This window comes from Anser brachyrhynchus, assembly GCF_964034855.1.
Source record: "Anser brachyrhynchus genome assembly, chromosome: 7".
Classification (NCBI taxonomy): domain Eukaryota; kingdom Metazoa; phylum Chordata; class Aves; order Anseriformes; family Anatidae; genus Anser; species Anser brachyrhynchus.
Genome location: NC_137701.1, coordinates 14,821,498 through 14,849,140, shown reverse-complemented (window position 1 = coordinate 14,849,140; position 27,643 = coordinate 14,821,498). Strand labels below are relative to the sequence as shown.

The 27,643-nt window shown below is 41.5% G+C and overlaps 1 protein-coding gene across 7 annotated transcripts in view; it reads right to left on the bottom strand.

Moving 5' to 3' along the window:
* The window catches only part of INO80D (INO80 complex subunit D), a 45,478-nt gene extending 18,013 nt beyond the window's left edge, over positions 1 to 27,465 (bottom strand). For 3 of the 7 annotated variants that reach the window (XM_080600354.1, XM_080600358.1, XM_080600360.1), the window contains exons 1-7: positions 27,063 to 27,465; positions 25,658 to 25,727; positions 17,512 to 17,604; positions 17,159 to 17,405; positions 10,849 to 11,597; positions 7,552 to 7,660; positions 1,983 to 2,207 (exon numbers count right to left, since the gene is read on the bottom strand). In XM_080600354.1, the coding sequence (XP_080456480.1) occupies positions 1,983 to 2,207; positions 7,552 to 7,660; positions 10,849 to 11,597; positions 17,159 to 17,376 (1,301 nt within the window). In that variant the 5' untranslated portion in view covers positions 17,377 to 17,405; positions 17,512 to 17,604; positions 25,658 to 25,727; positions 27,063 to 27,465. Of the gene's footprint in view, positions 1 to 1,982; positions 2,208 to 7,551; positions 7,661 to 10,848; positions 11,598 to 17,158; positions 17,406 to 17,511; positions 17,605 to 25,657; positions 25,728 to 26,351; positions 26,667 to 26,871; positions 26,890 to 26,949; positions 26,979 to 27,062 lie in introns of those variants that run through there. The other 4 variants (XM_080600355.1, XM_080600356.1, XM_080600357.1 and 1 more) reach the window with 4 other exon arrangements.
* Positions 27,466 to 27,643: the final 178 nt, after the last annotated feature.

The window sequence follows — 27,643 nt, the reverse complement described above, 5'->3', positions numbered from 1 at the left end:
CATGACTATTCCACTGACTGTGGCACAGTAGAATGAAACTTATAGCACACGTGTGTGTATGTCATGATCCAGATGGGTGCACACTACTACCACACTCTGAACAGGGATACAGAATAGATGTCAATGACAGGTGAAGGTATGATGCAGTTAACGGGATTATTGTTTATTTCATGGGACATTAATTGTAATGAGAGGTGCTATGTGCTGCTACCATGTAAATACTACTATACCCTGCAACAGAGTCCAGAACAGCAGTAGGTGTCACCATAGGCGACCCTTAAAATAAGGTCAACCTTCAGAATACGATGTATTGGGTATGCCCACTCAGGCAGTCGAGTGCACTTTCAAGCCTGTTCATAAATCAAAACATGCCGAGCATCCCCAGAGCTTACATGCAAGCATGTGCTCAGACAAACTCAGACTGAGCTCTGGAGTGGCAGAGCCTGAGCGTGCTCAACATGGGTAAAAGCTCTCCTCCATCAATGTGCTACAGCCCAATCCACCAGCAGGTGCCCGGAGCTGAGCGTTTCTTCAGCACAGCCTCAGTGCTTTGAGCCTGAACTGCAAGCAGGCGACCAGTCAGCAGTGTGGATGAGTACTGCAAGCGTTACACAGCTCGCTTGGTGTTAGCCTGCTCTCAAGGCATTTGTCACCTTCATGTAGATAAAGCTGGCGGTTCCAGGGCTGAATTTCACCTCTGTACACGCTGTTTTCTAGGTTGACAAAAAGCTGTCTGTAGCCTGACTGTTTTCATTCAGCCTTTACTGTCATCAACTGCACTTTAACTGAGCAAAGTTTTAGTTAGCAATATTACCCCTGTGAAACATTTCATAACTGAAAAGACTGTGGTTACTTAATTCAACCAGAGCAGTGATGACAGACATACCTGGCTTTGCTAGTCTACCCAGAACAATTTAATCTTTTGTGCGATAAAAGGCCTTAATAATGAAAAACCCAGCAAGCGTTGTCAGTTATGGCAAGGTTTTTACTGTAGGTTAAGTTTGGAGACTTTTATGCATCTTCATAAACTAGTCATGTACCTCTACATTACACCTCTGAGCAGCTCTCCCAGCATCACTCCACTTCCCCAGCAATAAACCCTCCACTTGCCACAAACTACAGCCCATTGTTCAGGAACGAGAGCATCCCATGATAAGAATATACTCTCAGCACCCTGCCTGCCTCTCATGTCAGCTCTCCCCACCCCCATAGTCACACACTCTGTAAAGCAAAACCAGAAAAACAAAGGAAACTGCTGGCACCCAAGACATAACACCAGAGTTCAGACTTACTCTGTCTCTGTACACATATGAATCAACCAACTCTCAGTACGCTGAGAGCTGGAGGGATGTTGACATTATCTAGAAAGAATTCCCACAGAAGGTAACCTTCAGAGTTGTTAGAAGATATTTATTTTGTTGCCGAGTTTCATTTAATGTTAGATTGAGTTAAATCTAACAAAAAGCATCAGCTTAAGTTTGATTTGCTGGGAAGAGAATTAAGAGGAGATACTGACTTTAAAAAAAAACAACAAAAACAAACACAAAAAAACAATGCTGTCTGAAAAAAGAAATCTATTGAAGCAGGGAACTAAAGAACCAGACTGGTCACGCTCTAAAGAACTGGACTTATTAAAGTACCAGATATTTGTAGCTAGCCAAAATACATAGATTAACTAACAACAATAAATTTTTGCGGGCCACTAACTTCTCTCATGACATTTCACAAGTCAGGCCCAGCTACAACTGAACAAATGATCCACATTTTAGAACAAAAAGCTGAAAAATGCCTGTCTGCATGGAAAATACTGTATGCCACGTTTATTTTACCCTGCAGGCAGACATTTATATGCCATGGCTGTTCTGCCTTGTGCATGCCTACCAGTTTCACAGTTCAGCATTTCAGCTGCAGCTGCTAGATACTCTGCCCATCTTCACCCTGCCCTGACCCTGGGTTACTGCAGTTGCAGAGGAAGGTCTAACCTGGTACGAGCACAGGTCGCTCTCCGGAGCTCTTGTATCAGTTGCCCAGCACGCTCCGGCTCTCTGCTGGCCGCCTGCAGCAAGGCTTTCCGGAGTGTGTGCCGGCATTTCTTCTGACGGGATTCTGCCCGCTCCAGGCGGCAGAGGTGCTTGTATTTCTGCTGAAAGTAAGTGCAAAGTCTGGTCACCCTGGAACTCCTGTCATCTGCATTGTCATCATCGGACCTAGAGGAGGGAAAATAAAAACAAATGGGCTTTAAGCATATTTTTTTTAAGGAAGTAAATTTGTCAGTTTAATAGAACTTTAAGTTGGTGTCCATCTTCTAGTCCCACAGACATACAAAGGCTGGTATCAGGCAGGGATGCTCTAGAAAGGGTAAGAACAAGATCCTTTTTTAATTCTAAAGGTACTTACCCTTCTTAGTATGTCATTATTAGAGATTACATCAATTTATCATCAATTCTGACACATTTAAATGTCTGGAGCCTGCTGTTCAAAAAAAAAAATCTATACTGTTAACCTTTATTTACTGTAAATGTCTCAGCAAATGAGACAAACTCTTAAATCAAAGTGCAATTAATGGAGAAGACAAGGGTGGGGAACTATGTAGCGGAAATTTATTGAAGAAAGGTCATGTGGAGAAGATAGTCAAATTCTAACAAGTACCAAAACTGCTGACCTTTACCTTTTCCAATTTCTCTTACTTTGCGCCAGGCAGTGTTTTCCTTTCTAAACCAAAATACACTCATACAGCCAGCATGAGGCTCTACACACTCTCTCCCTCTTGCACTAGATATATACCAATGACATGCCCACAGCTGTAATGGAGTTATTTCAGCCTTCTTCTTCAGAAGTGTTCAGAAAGCATCTCTTGATTTTTATCATCCAAACTCAACCCTGCAACTTTCATAGTCAAATGAACCTGGACTGATATCCCAGTCCTGTCACAGTCAACTGCAAAAATGATGTAGGGGACAACACCCACATGGGACCAAAGTCCCCATGATTCCGCCAAACTGTTTCTGAGACGGTTAAAAAAAAAAAAAAAAGTGGGGGGAGAGTGATTTAAGTACCAGTGATTACTTTCTAAGGCGATTTTAAGACAGTTGATGCAGCTTCCCCCTTGCTCCAAGGTTAAACTTGAGTTATCCTACAGCCACAGAGAAGAAATTAATGTTTAATTCCAAAGTCACTGAGGAAAAAATCAGACCAGTACTAAGCAATGATCAGAAGGAGGACTGATCCCACTCTTTGTTTGCTTCAGAAAGCCTTTTCCCATTTATCTTGGCTTTCTGAATGTCCAGGCACATACCAACAAGGCTATCAAAACCATGTCAACATGTTCGTAAAAAAAAAATCACCAAAAAGAATGAAATTATCACCGGGACTTGTTAAAACAATAGGTTCCCTGAAGCTGCCAAGCAGTCCTACACACCAAGCACTCGTTTGCACAAGGATGCTCTTGTTCCCAGAGCAACAGAGTGAGCTGAGGCTAAGCGAGGCAGACTTTGTTCAGTTTTCCTTTAAGTTTTTCGTTATAGAAATGAGGAACGTTTTGTTAACTTTCCCACCTGTAAAACAACGGAAGGGCAGGGGCGAGAAAACAAATCCAAACAAACGAAACAAATCCAATCCTAATAAGGTTCATACTGCAGGGCTTGGCTGGTGTGACTGAGTGAACTGACACCCAAACCTGCACACGGCAAGGCAGACCACAACTGGCTGATAGCAGAAGGATGCAAAATACCAGCTGCGATATTTAGTAAATAAACTAAGATCCAGAAAAGCAGACAAAACAGCTGTCCCTGAAAGGCAATATGACTAAGACCTACTTTCCTTTGTGGAAAATCTTATTCCATACACATGCAGGCTAAATTTAAGAGACGATTTAAAAAAGGCATCCGTCTTCACAAAGACTGCCCACAAAAACTCCACGTGAGCAAACACTGCCTTGGCATAAACACACATTTTTAAAGGTTTTATGTAAAGCCAACCATATGATGTATTTTGCCTGTTAAAACAGATTACAGATTATTTTCAAGAAACGTAAATTGCAAGTAATTAACCTCTGGAATAAAATGCTAAGCAGTAAACATAACCTGTTAAAAGTATTTAATGTATGCAATATTTAAAATATTGAAGAAGAAAAGAAAATACACTTTTAAGCTCTCTTAGGAAATAATGCCTACTGGGAAAAAAAAAAGAAAAAAGAAAAAACACCCACAGCCTGATTAGAAAAGTTAAATTATGTACTATTTAATAAAGATTTTCCTTCTTTTAATGTACTAAAAGAAAGCAAAAATATGGATGGGGTCAGTTACACATAGGTAGGTCTAGGGTCTTAAATGTTTTGCTATCTGCTCTAGGACAAATTACTTAAAGAACTTTGCAGACATATTAATTTAAAATATGGTTATAAAAGTTAATTTGTAATTAAGAAAGGAATATTCCTTAGGAAAAAAGTGTTTCCTTTTTTGAGAGAAAAGTGTTTTTTAATGCAAATTTGAGATCTCTGACCTGACTCCCATTGAAATAGACAGAAGTCACGGTATTTTAATGCATTTTGAACTGAAATTTATGAGATCATTTTAAAAAGCAAGATTAAGATATATATACAAGACAGAAAAAAAGTCATGCTTGCAACAAACAATGATTTATTTCAAGGCTAACAGCTTCTAAAAACCTATTCTGAATTTTGTTTCCAGGCCAGTTAGGTTAACCAAAACATATTTATTTGCAGGTTCAAAGAGACCTAAAAATAGCACAATGACACTTTTTTTTTTTAATCCTAGGCAAGTATTGAAACCGAAAGATACTTTTTACTGCTGTCTGTTTATAAACAAGTTTACCAACTTCTATTTAGCCTATTCTCTTAAGGTGCCTATATAATTTTTGAAGTACAATTTAACGTGTGGCATTTCATTTTTTAAAAGAAAACTGAAAATGCATCCAAATGATCTGATAAATAATCCAAAAAGCTTCTTCACAACCCTTCCCTTTAAGGCTGTCGTGTGTAATCATCAAGGGAATTCTTGCTGATTTCATGAAGAAAACAAAGGCAGCACAACTTAGCAAAAGGGTAGAGCGAGCAGGCGGGCACAGCGACAGCGCCGTCAGGGGAGCACTAGAGCAGGCTCTCCTTTAAAGCTGTTTGTTTTCCAGTACTTTCTAAGCTACAAGACCCCGTGCTGGAATCACCTGGGGGGCACCCTCCTCTCTGGCTGCAGGGAACAAGTCTCATTCCCCCACCGATGACAGTGTCCCCACCAGCTCGCTGCCTGCGGCCAGCCCCGCACTGTCGCTCCCACTGAAACACCCGCGCATGCCTCCAAGTGCTGCCACGTGGAGCCCTGCCTCCGCTGGAACCCTTTTTAAAAAATAAAATATTGGAGGAAAGAATAACGAAAGCAAACATTTGGCCTGTGTTTCCACAGATGATGGCAACAGTATGACTTTTATAGATTAAAAGGGTCAGAAGGCAAGCATACTCAAAATGTATTGCTGTTTGTTTAAACATTAATTTTAAACCAATCCAGTGATTTTCTGAGAGTTTAGGAGCCACTATAGTATTGCATAAGAAGTCCAACAAGAAGTCAGAGGATTCTGCCCATTATCAGCCAACCAGAAATGCTGAAAACAAGCTGTCCGATAATGCAGAAATGAGCTGTTCGCTTTCTTCTTCTAATCTGCTCTGAGAAGCATTCCTCCTGCTATCTTCCGCGGAGTCAAATGGAAAAGGACCACAAGAGCAGACACAAATGAAGAAACAACTATCTTTTAACCAGCTTTGCTATGGAAAACAGTAAGTAAATATCCAAAGAAATAGTTTGAACTAATTCATCTTCAGCAGCAGACAGACTATAGTGCAAAAATGTTGAAGTAAAATAGTTCAGGTAATAACATCCTCTACAGAAGCTTGTAGAATAGAAATAAAAGTTTTAAAAGGCTGGTGTCAAGTGAGCATGTCTGTGTTTATTCATAAATAAAATTAGGAAAGCTGCTGAAGAGCTAATACTGGGCAGACTGATTGAAGTACAAAAGCAGCTGGTACTATACAAAAATATATCCATAGTGATCGGTTAATAAAGCATTTAATTGAAGTGCATAAAATGCTAGAATGGAACAGAAAATGTCAAGACAAGGTATCAGTATGTGAAAACAAGGAAGAATTCAAAGGAAGTTAAGACAAACAGAAGACAAAACATACACAGATGACCTTTAGAAGTTGATGAAAAAAGAGGGATCTATGGAAGAACCAGATCAAATGTCAAAGAGAAAAGAGTGTAAGGGAGTCATTTGATAGATATATCTGCTTTGAAAATTATCTGTGATTTAAAAGATGAACTGAAAGTTTGTTCGTATTTTCCCAAAACATTTTAGTTCAAAAGCTACCTTTTAAGTAAAAATAATATTTGTGGAAGTTCACTCTCTGACTACTGATTCCCTAAAACCAGTGGTTTTTCATAACTGCAGAAATCCTTTCTTTTAAAAAAGGAAAGTAAAGATCTACACCCTGCTACTAAGCTTTGATTCGCTAAAGGCTCTCAGTAGTTACTACTATCTTGGTACCTGTCTTGTTAACTGAGATACAGCTCTCTTGTTCACCTTGTGGACAATCTTTAGAGATGGTTAGAAGTTCTGGTGAGTTTCAGGATTTCCAGTTAATCATGAGAATAATGATGTTAAATGTTACTTAACTGTGATATTTAAAGATTCAACAAATGGAAGAGAGCTGTAGTATCAGAAAGTCCATTCACACAGTGAAAGAGAACCCTGTTATAGAAACGACAGTCAAACCTTACTGAGACCCCAATTACCTTTTGTTACCAGTTTCTTTACAATACCATGCTTGGGATGCTTTGCTTTAACTTTGCACCTTAAAATTTACATTAATAGAGATATGAATTATCATATCCTGGTTTAAGTCCAGACTCATGGTTTATCAGAATAATTAGAACACTGCAAGCCTTTCCGCATCAGCTGCTAATACCTGCTCTGTTTATCCCTTCAGTCACAACACTTCCTTGCGTGCTCCAAACTATTTGACAAAGGTTTATTCAACACTTTTTAATTAATAAAAGAAATACTATGCCCTTTAAAAAGACACATTAAAGCAAATATCCTACGCAATTACCATAAGGAGTAACAAGTAAAATGCAGCAGGTTTACTACAAACCACACACGACTCCCTCCACTTGGTTACAATTCAGGAAATATCTCTACTCAGCAAGGCACACAAGTTCATGAATAAACTTCACTAAACTCAATTAAATTTAGGCAAATAACCTTGAAATTCTTTCCTGGTGTATCCTTCTAATAGCAGACTGCATAAAGGTCTCTAAGTTAGGTGAAAGCTGGGACTGAAGGTGGAAAGCTGTTTTGTAGGTCTTACAAACAAGGTGGAAAGCTGTTTTGCAGCTCTTGCAAACAAATGATTCAAACAATCCTTTGTTTCAGCAAAGCACTTAAATGAGTGCTTAGGGTCCAGTGCCTCCACATAAAGTAAAGCTCACATTTACATGATTTACTGCATCAAGGCCAACATGAATACTGAAGAATCATACTCACTCATGTCTTTCATAGCCGAGGCTTTCTCGGATAGACCATGCGACCTGGTAAGGGGAGGCTTGCTCTGAATCCTCGAACTCCTCTCCACTGTCTTCAGACCAATCCAGCCCTAAGAGAATTGAAAACATGAAAGCTGGGTGAAAAGTGTATCCACCTCACACAACTCTCTGAGCAACCCACAGCACAAAGGACAAACGTGTAGTATAGATGCAAGCAAAATTATGCTTGATTAAATATATAACTTTGTCAATTACACTGGAAAGTTATTGTAGCAGCTTCATTGTGGTATGCAAATAGCATGCACTGATTTTTTTTTTTTCCAAATTTGAGTCTTCCATTTAAAATTCTTATTGGCCTTTTTATCCATAAACAGTGAAAGCAAAATCACTAGCTTTCTTACCTACAGAAAATATTACAGTTTCTGTACCAAGCACATGAAATCTTTAGAGATGAGGTAAGAGAAGTCCCTGCCACAAAGAACTGACTGCCTGGTAATTTTTAACGCTATATGATCTAAATAGGTCAATTCCATTTCTGTTTATATTCTGACCACTGCTCTGTGCCAAAACATGCAGAGAATAGGAAAACTGTAAGACAGCAGCATGGACAGAGAGAGATAAGGAGCTACGCAGGACATTCCTCTGCTCAGTCTTTGTAATTGCCTGCAAATGCATATATTAGCAGGAAAAGAGAACTACAAAGGTATGTGAACACTCAGGCACTTTTACAGAGCAGCATGCTTTGGCTTAATGATGATACAGTAGGATCAACTCATTGTATGCACCAGCAACCTCTGTTAGACAAACTAACTGGACTCTGTTTCTGGCTTTCCTGTTAAGTTCTCAGGTGAAAAATTTCAGCTGAAGCATCATCTTTTACATTTTTTCCTACTCTCTCTCCCCCACATCCAATCATACTCATGGCAATCTCTTGCCGTTGGTGGGATAAAAATCCTGTAGCCACTTTTACAAGCCATCGTTATTGCTTTTTCACTTCCTTGTGTGCTCCTTTAAAACGGAGCAGCAAGTTGGACAGAATTAAGAAGAATTTTTGCTGAAAATAAACCAAACAACTATATCTGAGATGATTCTGAAGTCAGATGCTTTCAGTTTGGGAAACACATCAGTACTTGGTTGCCCACTTTCCAAGTTAAGAGACATACATACACATTTGGAATACAATCATCAGGAGCCCCTCCAGCATTGAGACATTTAGAAGCAACACTAACACTAATCAGAAATATCAGAAACCCTATTTTTCAGTAATATCAGCATCCTGAAAATACCTTCTTAATTCTTTTTTTTTTTATTATTTTTAAGATATGCATATGAACTAAATTATTTCAACACATTTGATAAAATGCTAGAATTATACTAGCAACTTAATTGTTTTCTACTCTACCCCCATTCATAAAGGAAGGGAAAAAAACTTCATCAGTGGATAAAGACTGTGCACAATAGATACCATCTAATAAATCATTTACCCGAAGTTTAAAAACAAAAATCAGAGGTTGGGTTCTTTTGCTTCCAATGGGCACTGCAGAAATGAAGGAATAAAATCTAATCCAGACTCAGCAATACTTACACTGAGGACTGCAGCTACATTAATATCCAGTAACATGCCTCTAATAGAAAGTACACATAAAACTGAGTGCATCTCTTTAAAGATTCTGTGCAGCCATCTCTAGTGCTACTCCATCATTAAACAAATCCTAAAATTTTCTGAACTGCCTAACTACTCTTTAATATTAAGGCATATTGTGAAGAAGTAACACATACATTTTCCTGGTCTGCCTTGTTTAATACATGAATTCTGTTACTTTGCCAGATATGAAGTCTTCCAAGTGTATATATTCATTTTCACATTTATTGTAGCATGGTATTTGCATAACTCTACATTTTTAGGTCTAATCCATTTTTCTACTAAGCCTCTTTTTTTTTTGGAAAACATATTCCCTTCAGTGCAAACATCACTTGATAACGTAAAACATTAAACACAGAAAGTGATCTTTCTCAAGACACAGGTCACTTTTCAAGCTATTTGGGTCTGTGACACTTGAAAGCGCCTCTAGAGTTGCCATTCCGCAGAAGACCTGCATTACACAGAGGGCCATCAAACAGGATTTCTGAAGAACAATGTCCTTTAGAGAATGCTATGGGATGCTAATTATCTTCTAAACAAATAGTCAAGCTATCCCTTGAGTGCCAAAGTGCAGATCTTAACTGCAAATTAAAAAAGGTTAATTGAAATGGCAAAAATTACAGATGTTTGCAATGAAATAAGATATTATATGAAGTACTTCCAATTTTTTTGAAGTCTTAAAAAAAAATATATCAACACCCACAAACACATCATAAATGGCATTCCTGCTCTAATATCACACACTGACCTCTATTTCCCTTTTTCCTATCAGCATTTAACTTGTTTGGAAAATACAACCTAAAACTAAGCAGAAAAGTACGGTAACTTTGGAGAGTGAGGGAGATGCAAGGGCTGCTAGGTGTACCTAAGTCTGCATTCATAAACAGACAAATAAGCCCTAAGGTCTGCTGCCTTTTTAGAAGCTTCATAGAGCACTACAGCCATAGCAGCAGGTTGGCTATTTCCACTTACATTTTTGCAAGCAGCAATTGATTAGCATGGTTTCTAGATAATAAGGAAGGAGGAGACTATTTCTGCACTGATATGCAGACAAGTCTCCACCTCTCTAATTACCTGTATAACGGCACTGCTTTCCTGCCTGGCACAAAGACAGCCTTGGGCTTTTGTTAGCCAAGTTCCACATATGAACAGGCCCAGTCATGAAAAACTCTCTTGTGCTCCAATTTTCCTAGCCACGTTAACCAGAAATTTACATCTGCACAGAATGATGGGCCAATCTCCAAACTTTCACTTGCACTTATTTTGTAATCTGCACTTGTCATATATTTAACATTCAATCTAACCTTGCCTACTCATGTAGGTACAGTTTGCACTACACCTTTACTACTGCAGTTGCAAACCGTCCATACAGTGCCTATGTGATTAAGCAATGTTCTTCTATACCTCAGCTTGATTTCTCAAATGGTTAATGGGACATTAAGAAGAATAAACAATAAAAATGTCATAAATCATATATGATAGGTCCAGACATTCCCTTCATAGAGAGCAGGGCTAAAGAAAACATCAAGAGTTCAGGTTTCTTTCATAAGGACCACACGTGCAAGCAGGACGGAGCTATGGAGACATTCCTCTTTTGTGTTCTGGTCTCAGGTTAAAAAAAAAAAAAGAGAGGCAGTGCATTTATTATCTACCCACCTAGATGTGGAAACAGATCAGTGTCCAGCTGCTGTTTTCGAGTGCACAGTTTCACCAGTCTCTGTAGCCGGCTCATGCAGGATGAGTGCGGAGAGAAGGCTGTGGCTTTCATTAGGACCCGATCAGTCCTCGGAGGGTCCGTGACCGGAGCCCTAGCAGGTGGCAGGAGGGGCAGAGGTCTCTTGTTAGACAACTGCCGGGCTTGTGCTATAGTGTGTGTGGTGGGTGCCACTCCCTGCATTGGTAGGCTGGTGTTCGGAGGTTGAGGTGACTTGCAGACTAAGCCCTGCGGTAGCCCTGTCGGCTTTAACGAAGCTGATGAAGGTGGCAGATGGGAGTGCTGCTGCTGCAGAGGCTGCTGCTGCAAAGGTGCAGGAAGGGGGCTAAAGTGCTCTTGGCGAACTTTTAAAATCTCTGTCTCTCTCTGGCGCTGCCGGTTTTGAGCCAACTTGCTCTGCAACTTTTTCCTCACCGTTGCCCCTTTCTTTAGGTCATCATCCTCCTCGTTGAAAGCAAAGGGGTCTTCTAGTTCTGCCTCCAGGTAGTGGAGAGGAAGCCTAGCCCCGGGAGGGGAGAGGGACATCCCATCCAGCCCATTGGGCATCTTCAAGGCCAAGGTGGGCACTGTCAGACTGAAGGCCATAGTATCCATCTGATGCCTGACCTTTACCTCCTCTATGGGATCATTCTTTTTCTTCCTCTCCTTTTTCGGTATAAAGCCAAGTACCTGCAGGTGGCTGTTGCAGTACCTTTGAAAAGTAAAAGCAGACAGTTCTTAATTCAGTTCTTGTAAGTAACACCTGAAGAAAACAGTCCACTAAGGGGAAATCCACATACAACATGAAAAATTAATCAAAACACAAGGGATTTTATAAAAAGTGTACACAATCACTTCTAATACAACAGCTAATTGTGGTGTTCCCGACCTATAGCAGAAAATAAACTTTTACGAGTGACAATTTGAAATCTTAAGATACAGAAGTATTCACTGGTTATTCGTTAATAGGAGATTCACACACTGTATTCAAAATATTTACTCTCTAATAGGGTAAATACTCACAAACCAAAGTGAACAAAACAAATGGCCTGATAAAAACACAGTAAGAACTCAAGCCATTAATTCTGATCATACAGAACCATTTCAAAAGCTCCCAAGAAAGAGTACAGGGAAGAATACTTCTTTCATTTGGCTGTCCTTTCACTGGAAGTAGTTAGCATTTTCATCAACACCCACATCATTCTCATGAATCCCAATTGTAGTAGGGAGCAGTTTCTCACAGGGACAATCTCACTGGAGAAATACCTTCTTGAGAATGGTCACTACTTGCTCTTCATGAACAAGAAGCTTAAATATTAAGTCCTGTTATAATAATTTAACATAACAATTTTGTAGCCAGAGGATTAGCTGAATGTTCTTCAAATAAAAATTCAGGTTAAAAGAAATTCTCTGTTCTTGGAAAATGTTTACACAATGCCAGGAATATGTATACATACAATCCACAAACACAGACTCCAAGCTTCTCTAATGTAAAAATCTTTTAAGATAATATATATAAAAAAAAAAAAAGGAAAGCCTTTAAAAGTTTGTTACAATTTATAGACTCAGATAACATACTAAGAAATAAACAATTATTTTTTGTCTGGTTAAAACAAGCAGGTGTTAGAAATACAAGAATCACAATCTGATCCTTTTGATCTGATGCCTCTGTAGAATGCCCCCAGCAATCAGGCTTCTGCCTGATCCCTTGCAGGATCCTATTTACAACCTGCAGCTCACAGCAGAAAACAAAGATATGAGGAAAGACTGATGTCTACATCATGGTATTTATGGACAAGATAAGGGAATATCCATGAAAGTATTCCAAATCGAATACAATCAAATAGAATCTCCTGGTCTTCATGGAGAAAAAAAATAACACAAAAGTCCAAATCAACTCCCCAGAAGGTATAATGCTTTTGTTTAGTAACTTCCAATTTGTTGTCCCACCCCTAAAGAAGCAATGTGTGAACTGCTTCTAAAGGGTCCATAAAAGGTAAAAAAGAAAAAGCAAATTCTTATATGCTCTTTAGCAATCTCCATATATGTAGTTTCTTGAAGGATTCACACCCATAAGGTTTTACAAATCAAAAAAGGCTGAAAAACACTACTACATATTATTGTCTAAATAGTTTCTTCATTACATTAAGTTGTAAGTAATAAATGTATCTAAATGAGACAGGATGAAAGCCAGCATGGAATGGAGTTCTTATTAGAACAGACTAGAATACTGTAAGGTCATACCAAGAGGTGCACTTTTAAAAATTAAATTCTGTAATGAGGTCTCAATAAAACTTCCGTTAAATTCAACAACACTATTCACATAATTAAAATTAAGCATTTTCTTAATATTTTTTTTTGAACAAGGCTCAGATCAGTTAGAATAGCACTTTTAGCATGACAGAAGAAAAACAACAGACAAGAAAAGCACAACATTTTTTTTCCCTTAATCCAATCAAAAGAAGTTTTGCTCAGTTTGAATGTTTCCCTTATATTGTTCACATCTCCATGCTGTGTTTGTGCAGGAGTGAGAAGGTAAAACTGTGAAAACCAGGGAGAAAGCAAAATATAGAAAAGGTGAATAAACCCATGAAAAGGTAATTAGTTTATCATCCTTCTCTGAGTTTTAGGCTGTTATGTGTTTTGCTTGTTTGTTCAACTCTAACAGGATCATTTTTACATGACAGAGAATAAAGCTTTGGTTCTTACAACCGACCGTGCTGCATTACTGAAAGCCAACAATATCTTACACAGGCATCACCTCTGGACACAAATCCATAGATACCAGACTACAGCATAAGGAAAATACAGATCACACACTTGCAGACTCCAGTACCCACTGACTTGGCTCTGCATCAATTCCCTGTTTTCCAGCATAATCGAGGCTGATACACTTTGCCCACCGGATTAGAAGGAGCAAGAAGAAATGGGGACTAAGTCTTCTCTGGTAGCTCTACATGCAAGCAGCTTTGGCTAGGCATAATTTACGGGGACCAACTCCACCATGGCCTTGCCACACTCTGGCCGGTCCCACATGGAGCCAGGTGGGCATGCACACTGAACTACTTCCCTGCCCTGCAGGCTCCAAGGCAGCTCTTTAGCTGGCCCTGGCCCAAACTGGCTCTGGCTTTACGTGGTGCTGCAGAGCCTGGTGCAGATGTCAAGTGGCTCTGCTGGAAGCAGCCGAGAGCCAGCTGAGTTGAGGCAGGAAGTTCTTTGGATCAGAGGTAATGCCAGGGAAACAGCTCATGCTCTGTAGAAGACAGACTACCAGGAAGACAGACTAGCTCCTGGAAGTAGCACAGTGCTTTCCACGTGGCTCTGAGCTGGAAGCCCAGGAGGGTGAAGCTGGCCCTGCACAGAGCCAGCGCTGGTGAGCCTGCCGTAGTGGCACAGTTTGTCCTTTCTGTAACCTGCCGGTGAGTTATTCTCAGCTGACAGCACCATGCTGAGTACCTAATACAGTTTCTTCCCCTTCCTTATTCAGCACTAAAGGCACCTATTCTGGAGCAGGTAAGGTCAAATGCAGCCAACAGGTACTTCAAGAGCAGTGGGTTGATATCCATTAAAACCATCATAACACAAAGCTCACAAAAGGTGATGGGCCACAAAGGCAGCAGCTGGACAGTTTCCCACATTATGGGGAAGTTAAGAATCCAGAAAGCAAGGTTTTCTACCTACACCTGCATCGTGCTTCACAATACATCCCAGGTTTGTGTTGGGTTTGGTCACTTATTTCAAGGAAGATCTAATTAAACTGCAGAGTAGCTTGCATATTAACAAAATATGTACAGACTCGCTTGAAAGAAGACAGATAAAATTATGTTTAACCTACCTGAAGTATAACAACTCTATAATAAAAAAAAATAAACTGAACTTTATTATCTATGCATGTATTTGAAAAAGAAAAAATGAGGAAACGTATTCAAGAGGAAATGCAGATTCATAGCCCATGTTAGTGTATGTTCTTTCAAAGCAAAATCGTGAATATAGAAACTAGACTTCAAATAAGGCAATGAAGTCATGCACTATTAATAGATTTAATTTGTAGAATGTTAATGGTTGATAAGAAGTTTAATAATATAACAGAATATTAAACATCGCCGTGGCTAGTGGCATCTCATTTGTCCGGGGTCAAGGGATAATTATTTTTAATTATCTGTGGAAAGACTATGAGGCTTTTGGCATATAATGCATGAAACCTGTCAAGACTTCTTACTTTTCATAATCTTTAAAGATATATAGGAAGATAGCTGTCAGAGCATCCTGCTTCTGATCATGTAGTTACATGTCTGAAACTGACAAAATGACCATCTGACAGAAAATTTGTACACAGAAAATTAAAAGCTGAGAGTGAAGAACTCAGACAGAGCAAACATTTTTATATTGAACAGAATGTGAAAAAAGTCTCCTAAGAAACACATACAGGTTCGCCTGCCAAAAATAAAAAAATAAAAAAAAATGTTTGGAGCAGGCGCAGTCTTATCACTAGCATTCATCAAGTTTTATTGTTAAAACTAAACTCTGCCCTGAGAAGCAGTCTTTTAAAATATTCTTTCAAACTATCACATCCTCTCATTTGAAATTAAAAGTTTATTTTCTCCTTCAGACACCTGCTGTCCTCTTCAAGTACTGTAATGTGACACTCGACATGCAGTTGAATTATTCTAATATAACATACACCAGATGTCATGACCACACTTCACTTTAACTTGAGAAAAATCAAAAAGAACAAAGTGTGAACTCGATTCAAGGTGTAAAGAAAAATCTCAAATTCCATGGGAACATATGAGACCTAAGAAGTGTCATTAAGTATTATCATTTCTATTGTTTTTAAGTATGAATCCTTGTAAACAGCAACTCTGGCTGAGTCCGTTCTTACATCAGAAATTACAGCATATCATTTGCTCTAACAATGTCTATGATCATTTTTACAAGCTTATTTCCAAAGTGCCTCAATTGTACAGCAGCAAAGAAACAGTCAGCGACTGTCAAATTACAGCTTAAAGTTATTCATCTTGTGCCATTTGAGCATTTGCCCTACAGCTTTTGACAAACATTCATGCTTTTTTCTCACTTCATCAGTCTCCTCAACTGAAATGGCAGGTGAAGTGCAAGTTAATTTAGAGCACAGTCCAACTGTTATTTCAGACAAGAGAGGGAGCTGTGAGCCGAGAAGGAAGTTATATGTAGGGCACAGTGGGAACACTGCTAATAATGCAAAAGGTTAGTGAATGGCAGCTAATAATGTGAAAGGTCAGTGAAGAGTGGTTTGGTTCTTTTTTGGCATATTTTGTTTATATTTTAGTTTAAAAAAAAAATGTTTCTAACAGAACAAACCTCAGGTAGTTAACAAACACATTAATTAAATACTGTGGTACTGGCAAAACCTGCAGCAATGACTGAAAATTTAGTCATATTTACCAGCCAAGATCAGAAAAAAATCTGCTATTTCACCCCAAGCAGCACCAATGAGATTTGCCTTCAAAAAGTCTTAAAGAGAAGAAAAAAAAAAAAAAAAAAGCCCTTGTGGTTACACTATAGGCTGCAATTCAGGAAAACGTGTTTGAATTCCCAGCTCTCCAACAACTTCAAGCATTATCTCTTGCAAGCCATTTAATACATGGGCACCTCAGGCATCTTCATTTGGGCAGGGAGAGGGAGAGAAAGAGAGGAAGCAGAGAAGAAAGGGAGCGAACAGCACTTTCGCAGCTGGCTGACTGTTATCAAGCAGTATGTATTTTATTCCAGTAATACACCACCACAGATCAGTACTAAAGCAAGATCACTGAACTGTAATTCTGCATTTGTCCCTGTGTGTCACTGCTCCCTAAGCCCAGAAGGTATGCACTTTTCAACTGTTTATCCTGAAAAAGTAGATGAAAGTGTGCTTTTGCCACAGCTGGCCAAACAAGTGGGCCCTTTTAAGAGCACATACTGTGAGTGACATGGCAAATTAGTTAGATCAGCAGATATTGTGTAGCAGGTTTGATCCACAATTTATAGTGAATTTGAGCGAAGCAATGAACTCTTCTGAAAACTTGGGACTAAGTTCCTTGGGAGTAAGTTACTGTCCCCTTTGTGTACTTGACACCCACTGAGAATAAAATAAAGTTTACTGGTCTTACAACAAAACCCTCAAAGAAACATCCTGGAATTCAATACACTCAGGCCAGTTCCTCCCTTATCCTGAAACCACACACAGTCTTAAAAGGAAGCTCATGCCTACACCCCAGCCACTTCCCACATCGCAGACAGGCAACCGCCACTCACCTACGATCCTCAGATTTGGGGATGGGGTTGGTGCAGCGTTGGCTGTTATACTTGGCCACATATTCACATTGCTTGAAGGGGGCAGTCTTGTCCTCCAGAACGTGTCTGATACAGAAGGCGTAGCCGTTAAGTCGCCTCTGCTTGCACAGTTTGGGGCTATACGAGCACAAGGGCTTATTGTCAACCTCAGAGAAGTGTATGTGTTTGCCTTCATACATCACGTGACTCTATTCCTTGTGAACATCAGCTGAAAGAACCAAAATATTAAGAAAAATCACATAAGGAAAAGAAAATGCATTCAGTTATACATTGCATGTTTCATGTTGGTGGGAAGAAGGGACCCAAAACAATACCTGATTTTAAATCTTCTGTATCATATCAATGTTAAGAGAGAGCCCCAAGGACACCACTATCCTGGAATGATGAATCAAGATGAAGCAGATTGTCTACGGAAAACATCAAAAAGGTCAAAGTCAGTCAGAATACAACAGATAGGATCATCCTGCTTAATAAGTAGGTGGCCAGAAGCAGCCATTTAACCTGTGATTCAGGTAGCATCCAATAAACCAAAATCATTAGCACAATAGTTTTCAACTAGCAGTCACAGATCTCTGGAAACCATAAAGGGAAATCATTGAGGAAAAAAGGTTTACCATCACCTTGCTTAAACCTGCCAAAAAAATTCCTCTCATCTACCAGTAAATTATTAGGAGCTACAAGTTGAAAAAGGTTAAGCAACGAATTAGATCACCTGTTTTCAGGAATCATATTGAATGCTAGTGTAACATTAAACCAATTGATCACAGAAAGGTTTTCCTTCAAGTATCTTTGCCTACAAAAATGCTGGAGACTATCTTTGCTCTACCAAATATTAATTTTATCATGCAGTGCAGGATTTTTTTCTTTTTAAGCTGTCTTAAACCAGCTATCACACCTGGTGAACAGACTTCATATCTTAAATTTGCACAAGCTTTTGCAAGCATCATTATGAAGTCCTTCCTAAGGTCATCACAGTCCTTCAGAGCTTCACCTGCCTTATTGTGCTTGCTTTAGGTAAATGCTGCCCTTAATGATTACCCCCATTGACCCCAGGAAGGCTGAAATGTCCTTTCAGCAGGAGGCCGTTTTCTTCCCCATTGCCCCAAAACAGATTCCCACAGTGCAATGAAATACCAAATTCATGAAAACTTAAGGTACTCTTCACAGGGATCTCCTGGAAAGAGTCCAGCGGAGGGCCACAAAAATGATACAGGGCCTGGAGCATCTTCCCTGTGAGGAAAGGCTGAGAGACCTGGGTCAATTCAGCCCGGAGAAAAGAAGACTGAGAGGGGAGATTGATAAGATATCAATGTTTATAAATACCTGAAGTGTGGCAAACAGAAGGATACGGCCAACCTCTTTTCAGTGGTTTATAGGGACAGGACAAGGGGCAATGGCTACAAAATGTATCACAGGAAGTTCCTCACCAGCATGCGAAAGAACTTCTTCACGGTGAGGGTGACGGAGCACTGGAACAGGCTGCCCAGGGAGGTTGTGGAGTCTCCTTCTCTGGAGATATTCAAGGCCCGTCTGGACGCCTACCTGGGCAGCCTGCTCCAGGGAACCTGCTTTGGCAGGGGGGTTGGACCCGATGATCTCTTGAGGTCCCTTCCAACCCCTACAGTTCTGTGATTCTATGATTTTCTACCACTATGCAGTCTTTAGCAATCAATTTTTTTAACACACTCACAAAAAAACAACAAAGCAGCATCAAGTAATATTTAACAGTACAGACAACCTGCAGCTCCTCTGCTACAGCCAGCTTAGCCTGCATAAGGCAGCTCTTATTCAGAAAGGCCATCCTGAAGCACAGGAATAAACTGAAGATGGTGTGTTCAGCACAGTTCAGTTTCATACGCATTATGTATCAAGCAAAGGAATGTAAATAGAGGTGATATTCAGGAAATATGTAGTAAATGAAAGACATGGGACAAATGCACAGATTACCACCTCAACCGACTTAGTTATTCCCAAGGCCCCAAATGGCAAGCGAAGGGAACCTACGGCCTTTACAGAAAAGATCCCACTTCCTCTGGTGAAGGAACAAGCCTTCTCTCCCCACTGCATAAAAACACCTTGAGAAAACAAGAAGTACCATGACATCTGGGGATCCAGGAAAGTAACTTTAAGTCACTACGGTAAAACCAAACACCCTAATGTACCTCTAGCAGTAAACTGCATAAACCAGACACTTCCATTAGCATGCATCTAGCTGTACAGCCAAGCACTAAAAATTCAAAGATACACTTAACAATTACTTAAATAGTTTTACAAGTACACACGCAGCGTGCAGGTTGGAGACTTGCCACAAAACGTAGGTGGCACAAACGCCAGCGACCTGATTAATCATTTGACAATAACGAGGATCGTCCCGTATTTCCTCTTCATACACACAGTTCCCTTTCCACACTCTGGGGCAGGGGCCTGGCACTTTGTTTACACCAAACAGCCAAAACACAAGCACAGATATCAAAAACAGTTCCCATCACCTTTCCCTTGATGCATGGGAGCACAGGAAGGAGCAGACTGCATAAATTTGAAACTGATCACTGGAGTATGGCCCTTCACAACACATTCACCCTACAAGCAACTATGTGGAAGAAAAGAAATCCCACAGCCTAGAAATAGGTGGTGACCTGGGTTTGGGTCCCAAACGCCTGACAAACAGCGCTCTCCATTACTATGGTAGAGAGAGTAATCAAATGGGTCTTAACTAATTGCATCTCTTACACAGAGTGAAACTGACAAAGTCTTTTGCTCTGGAGTTTGCTGCTCTCAACAGCTACCCAAAGCTTGTATTTGTGACATACTGGACAGGGTGAAAAATTGGAAAGAACACCTGAATCTTGCAAAGATGAGGTGACCCACATGCTGCTCTCTTTCTCTTGTATTTACCAGCACCTTTTAAGCTACTGCTATTATGCTTTGTAGAGTTTTTGATTGATCAATGACCTCCTTCTCTTTTGCACAACCCAGCAATATTTCTTGCCTGAAGGTTATCAAGCAACAGACAAAAAAAGAGTTTTTCAGAGCAGTTCCAAAGTAAACAACAAGAAACATGTATCTGGGGATACTAAGTTAGGTTTCTGTAAGAAAAATACACTGCAGTTCCCAGCCACTATAATCCTGGATTTATTCTTGTGCCCCCAGTCTTATTTTTGGATTTAGCTCACAATTAAGTCTTATTTTTACACTTGACTGTGTCAAGGAAGGCGCAGTATTTTCCATCTCACTTGTCAGAAAGATGCAGGACACAAGTATGATGCCATATGAAACATTTAAGCAAAAATACTAACAGTAATCCTCAGGGAAGCCAATGAGCTCAAACATGTATTTGGGGTCTATATATACACTAAGAGAAGCTCATAAAAATATAACCATATTAAAAATCCTGATAGGAATCGAACAGTGCAACTCCAGAGTAATGAACAGAAAGAGAGCTAATACACCTGGCAGCCAGTGTTATATAGAAGAACTATAGCAATTCTCTCAAACTGCAATGATATCTTTATTGGCAGACTCCTATACAGACCTCCAAAAGACAGCAGCACTGTGCGGACACACTGCCGGAGACTGAACTCATGCTATGCCTAAAACAAGCCTTTCCTTTTAGTTCCATGCTACATACATATACACACACACAAACACAACAAAGACTTTTTAATCTATCAATTCTGATTTAATCTGACGTAGTATTTTATTTCGAGCAAAATAGACAGGAGTTATTAACAGAGCTTTTTGCTGCTACACAAAAGTAGCACAAGCATGGAACAGGCACAAGTCGCCTAACTGAAGAGAACTGAAACTACACTTAGCTAAATAGTGGGTGGGGGAGAAATTATTTTTGTCCCACAGGATTCAGTAAGAGATGACGGAAACATGGACTTCCCCTGGAAAAATCAAAAGCTCAAGCAGCTGTACTTTGCTGCAAAAATATCAGGGTAGAAAACCTTTTAGAAGTTGTTTTGGGGTTTGCAGTTACACTCCACACTGAAGCTGTAGACAGGTTCAAAACAAACACAATTCATGCCTGCATGTGCTCACACTGGCTTTAGCCACAATTCATGAATGAGAAACCAGACGCTACTTCTTGAGGAACCTACATTTTCCTTAAACTGCTTCTAAACAAATGATTTAGAGAGTCTGAAGCAACAATGCAAAGAACAGAAGAGAACCCAGAAATCTGTCATTGCCAAATGATGTAGGTAGGACATGAGTGATGCTGAAAAAAATGACAGTGGTAAGGGATAAGGTGAATACAGAGCAGTCATGTACCAAATCACACAACATTAGAACTAGCGGTACTTGAGAAAGCTAGGTTGACTCAAAATATATTAAAGAAATATTTCTTTATTTTTGCTACTCGCAAGTGGTGAGCTGCTGAATTTGCTGTCACGGGAAGCTACGGAAGCAGACAGCATCAGCAGGTTCAGAAAGTTCACAGACAGTGGGGACAAACAGATACTATAGGAAATGGGCAGTGACATACCTGCCAGCATGCCTAATTTAATAAACACGGATGTTGGAGGAGCAAGAGAAAAAAAAAAAGAAAAAAAAACACTAAAAAGCAGCTGGGCTTTCATACTGTCCCTAAATAGCATCAGTTAGTTCCACTGTCCAAGACAGAACAGTGGGCTGGATCGACCCCTGATCTTACCCAGCAGGGTACTCCTTATGTTCTTATAAGCTTACCCCTAACATTTGTAATTTGATAACATTAATTTCTCCCCTTCTCCCACTTTTTACACCCGAACAGATGACTGGAAGATAATCTACTTGCCGTGGTAAAAGCCTTATCTGGACACGTGAAGAGCAACAAATTGAGTGTCCTAGCAAGGCTTTCCAGCAAGGACAGGCAGGACCCAGAGCAGAGTCACACTCTGTGAAAGCACCACTTTTAGCAGATCTACTTGTTCCTGCTGAGTGCAGCCACTGGTGGCCTGTAAGATAACAGGGAGTGGTTTGTAAAGTGACTGTGAATGAGAAATAAAAGACTTAAACACACACATGCACACACCTGTGCAACTGTCAGTGCCTGCTGCCAGGCATTGGAAGAAGCCAGCTCCCAACTGCTTTTAGGACTCGCAAAAAGCATAATAGGTTTCCTTGCAGCGCACATCAACTCCAAGACAACTAAGCTGTAGCTCTGCACTCCACATACCCTCTCCTCAAACAGTTAAAGTCCTTTGGAGAGGTCAGGAAATGCTGTCACAGCAAACTTTGGGGAAAAATCTTTGCTAGATCATACAGAGTATCGGCATCATGTCACACAGAAATTTGGTACCTTGCATCATCAGTATTTTACAGAGAAGTTAACGGCTATTAGAAAGCCTGAAATTTTTTTTACAGTCCCAAGACCCATCAGTAATCCCAAGAAAACCCTGTGCAGAAAATAATTTAAACCATGTGGGTTAGACACACTCTTAAATGTATGCTCAGAATTTGACATTCAACCTAAACAAGACCAAATTTAGGCAATGGAATCCCCAAATGCGTTGTAAATTGCAACACAATTACACATCCGTGGTTAAAAGATGTATAATTAAGAGGAGAACTTAGAGGTTCACAGACTGCATCCAAATAAAAGTCATGACTAAAGACATCTTAACAGTGTTGGTTTGAATTTTCTAACACCAGTGCAGATTTAATGCTGTATTGCTTGGTGTGTTCATGAGATTTCACAGACAAGGTACAATAGTCTACACACGCTTCCAAAACCATCAACCTGAGGCTAGAAAGCAGAACTCAGATCTCCCTGAACCTCAGCTTTTCCACAAAAACAGGCAGCATAAATAGTAGCTTTACCAACTCTTCAATTTGACCAAGAGATGAATTCCCTGTGTTCCACTTGCCTGACCCTTTTGCTGGGACCAACAGTAAATACATGGATTTTAAAGTGTTTTGGCAACATGCAATCTAATCCACTCAGAGATGAGCAGAGACCATAAAAAATCATGACAAAAAGACACACATTTAAAGCTACCTTACTGTAAAACCTTCCCATCAGTACTAGTAAAAATATAAGAAAGAAAGAAAGAAAAAATACTCCTTTTTCTTTCCATTTCATACTAGGCAATGAGCACCTCCCTGGGAAGAGCTCTGTTCTATCAAGAGAAGCTACACCACATCTAATTGTGGTCAACATCAACGCCACAAAGCTGTAACTTCTGTCCCCATCCTACGATCTAACCATAACTTTGGCTTAGCTCTGGTCATTTAACAACTCAGGCCTCTACCATGCTCAGCTACCAAACCGAGCCTGCTGTAATTCTAGAAACAAAACAGAGTCTTATTAGTAAAAACATCCAAAATGAGACAAAAAACACTTGGAAGCAACCAAAGTCAGCTACGTGAATGTTTATAAGGGACAATTTTATTAACCAGAGGAAAATCCTTGTTCAGTAAGACCTCTGAAGAGCCCCACACAAGTACAGGCATTGCATACGTGTGCCTGTACCCAAATAGATCTACCTGCAAGACCAAGGCACTTAACATATAAGATAGTACAAGACATTTTTAGTCACCACCTAGAATCATATTTTGGACTAATTTTGCATGTGAAAATCTACCTAGGAAGACAGAAGCAGCAACAATTGTCCTCATTCTGCCTTTTTAGAAAGCTTCTACTCTGCAAAAAGACAATTTATATTGCATAAGAACGTCCAATGTATTAACAGAAAAGCAGTAGTACATTTTAAGCAACACTGGCAATATGAATTATGCTTCATAATACAATACAATAAATACAAAACTAAAATTTAGTATTATTCCTAATAATAACTAAATAACATATAGACTTGTAACAAGTTCCAATCAACAGCAGAAAACATAACTAAGGAGACGGGGGAAAAGGCACTTTCTATTCCAAACTGATCAGGTTGTTGTTTTTGTTTTCCTACACAAAATGAACTTCAGCAGGCAATTTAATTTCACCGGATTCACCCATCTGATAAATAGTACCTTAAATAAAACGTGACAAAGACAGCCCAAAATCTGAAGACCAACAAGCTTTTAAGACTGCAGGAATTTAAGAAACTTCAAAGGATTTCTTAAGAGGAAAAATGCTCAGTAGGAAGATTTGTAACTGAAAACCATAGCTACGAGCACACTCCTATAGATTTCAATAAAACATTTCCTAAATATGGTTATTCCTGATCTGAGTAAGGCTCCAGACTGGTTCCATATCACTGGAAGTCTTTTGAACAAGGATTTCTCTATTTGACCTGATGGTCTAAGGCCCCAGTCCTGCAGTCCTATCCACACAGGCAGATTTTCATGCTTGCACAGAAACACAGTTATTTCAACATGGCTATAAACAAGACCAGGGTTTGCCAGGGAGACTGGGGCTGCAGAAAGAAGGCCTTCAGACACAGCAATAAATGGGACATTTAGGCAATTGCAACATCACAAAAAATGCACTTTAAAATGTTATCTCAAAATATCAAAACCACGATCCAGAGAGAAATCAGAGACTAAAACATACCACAGTATACCTTGCATCTGTACTTGAATTTACAAAAAAAAAAAAGCCGTAAGTCCAAGTCTTTTATTTATTCAAATAACAGCTAACCTGCACTTGCATATGAAGTTAAACAAAATGCCTTAGCCTTATTTCTAGTCCCAGTGGTGCAAAGACAAACAAACTTATTTTCGCACAATACCAGAGTATCATTCTTGCTTCAGTGGGAACACTCTAAATAAAATAAAGCAGCAGAGCTCCTCACAGAGCAGCCTTTTAGCAGTTGTAAGCTATCGAAGTTTCAATACAGTATTGCAATAAATTTGTACCTCCTGAGGGTCTACCATACTGCGAGAGCATGATACATGCAACTCTGTAGGACCAGGCCCTACATAAAACTCATTCATTCATCATAAAAGTATTGAAACATCAAAATCACTCCTACTAAGTAAATTTGGGGTTGCTTTCTGTAGACAATTTAGATTTACAATTAAATTTATCTTACATGTGTATACATTACAAACAAATCACATAAAAGGCTGAAGATGGCTGCAAAAATGTCACTAGACTGCAAGTAACAGCTTCACACGAAACATTAGTGTTAGGGTTTATCCATCACCAGCACTACCCGGTCAGTAAGGTCTTAGTATGACACTCTGACAGTACAACGGTGCCCACAGGATAGGACGCTCAGCTGTAAGGGAATGATGCATTGCCCTAAATTTGCCAATTTTAAGTATACCAATCCTCAAAAATTGAGAGCATCCTTAAAATAAACCCTCATCATATGTTGTTAAGTAACAAAGTTAGAACTAACTATAGATCTACATATTTTAATCAGATGGTGTAATATAAGGCTTTAAGCTAAGTGTTACTGTCATTCCCCAAATTTATTCAAGGTTACTTGTACAAAGCAATTAGCCTTCTAAACTAAAAGTCATTTTAAGGAACATTTAAACCAAAGTACACATCTCCAGCATTAGAAACCAGAGCTATTTCACCTGTGCTGGGTGAAGCGTGTTGGCTGGCTTTCCAGTGGGCTCACTTCAGAACTACCAGACGTTCCTTTCCCTGAAAAAAAGCATCCTTTCATTCCCAGCTCCCGGCAGCAGCACCAAGTAGGCAACTCCTGCCCCACACCTGCCCCAAGGACCGACGGGGCCCCAACCCACGCTGGGACCCCTTGCCACATTTGGGGACGCGGGACGGGGCTGGAGTCCGAGTTCTACTGTGCCCTGGTTGTTGAGGGGCCTTGAGGGGAGCCCCTTCCCCTGGCTGGGGGGCCGTCACCCCAGCCCACTCACACCCACCGGCCGTGGCAGGGCTGGGGGTGACCGGGGGACCCCGGGCAAGCCTGGGGCAGCCACCAGCCCTGGCACATGGCAGGGCAGGGAGGCGAGGCTGAGCTGGCCCCTCACCCCCCACCCTCGCCCCCGGTTTGGGGGGCACCCCCGTGCGGGGGTACAGCACTGGGGGAGGGCACTGTAGGCACTCTGACGACCTCCCCGCAACCCCAAAAAGCCCCCTCAACCACCCCAAAAAAAAGTTGCGGGGCGAAACCACCCCGGGCGAGGGGACACAACGGGGAGGGGTGCGGGGGAGGTCGCGGGCAGGGGGGGGCGGCGGCCGCGTCCCGGGGCACCCCCGGCCCATCCCCGCGGCCACCGAGGCGGGGGCGGCGAGGGGGGCGAGCACCCTAAAAACGCCGAGAAACTTTCCAGGCCGCGGCCGGCGCGGCCCCGCACGCCCCGCGGGACCGGCACCGCCTCCACCGCGGCGGCCCCGGACCGGGCTAGGGGCAGGGGTGCCCCCCACCCCCCCCGCACCACCGCCGCTGCTCATTAAAAGTCATTTTGGGAAATTAATGCCGCCCCCGGCCCCCCCGGCCCGCGCCCCTCCCGCCACCCCCCCCCACCCCCCTTCGCCGCCCCGTGGAGGTGGGGGGGTGGAAGCAGCCCCGCCGCGGCGCCCCCGCCGCCTTCCCCCCGGCCGCCCGGCTCCGGCGGCGGCGGGGCTCGGCCCGCTTTGGGCCCGGGGCCCGGCGCGGGGGGCCCGGCCCGGCGGGGCGGGGAGCGGAGCGGAGCGGCCAGGCCGCGCCGCGCTGAGGCCTAGCGCCCCCCCGCCCCCGTTCTCCCCCGCCGCCCTTCACCTCCCGGGCAAAGGCGCCGCAGCGCCGCGCCCCGACCCTCCCGCTGGGTCCCGGCCACCGTCTCACCCCCCTCCGGGGCTCCTCTGGGCGCCCGAAAGCCGCAAACCCCCCCCGGCTCCCCTCACCCCCCCTGCTGCGGCCTACCCCGCCCCGGCCGATCCCCGGCCTCGCGTAGCCCGCCTCTCCGCCCGCCCTGTACCCTTCGCACCGCCTGCCGCGCTACGCGAGCTCGGGGATGCAGGCCGGGCCTGGCTTACCTTTCCAGCTGCTTTTTTTTTCTCCTCTCTCTCCTCTCCCCCCTTTCCCTCTGTTGGGCTGACAGATCAGAGTTTCCTCCCCAGCAGAGGGACTGGGAATGGGCTCGGGCTCTGTGCTGAGGAGCTGCTGCCCCCCTGGCTCTGAGAAGATCCTGATTTTTGTGGGGAGGAAGCTTTGGGGGCTCTTTATTATTTTAAAACTACAAAGTGCTCAGAGGGTAGGTGATTATTAAGGGGAATCCCTGAATATATTCTCCAGCAAAGAAGGCAGGGCTGCTGGGGCTGCTCAAGAAGAGAGCCAGCAGCCTCCTACAGCACCACTACAGGCACCGAGAGGACATAACATCAGAGAGCGGTTCCTCTGCCCTCCAAAACAACAACTTTCCTACCATCTTGGAGGTAGTAGAGGGAGAGAGGGAGGGGGAAAAAAGTACAGAAGGTTTTTATAAAGTGTCAATTTGGGGGAGGGAGCCAAATGGCCAAAAACAAATTTTTAAAAATCATTTATATGACTTTTTATTTTAAATAAAAATAAAATACAAAGGCATGAGGGTTAAGAGATAATTTTCTTTATAACGAAA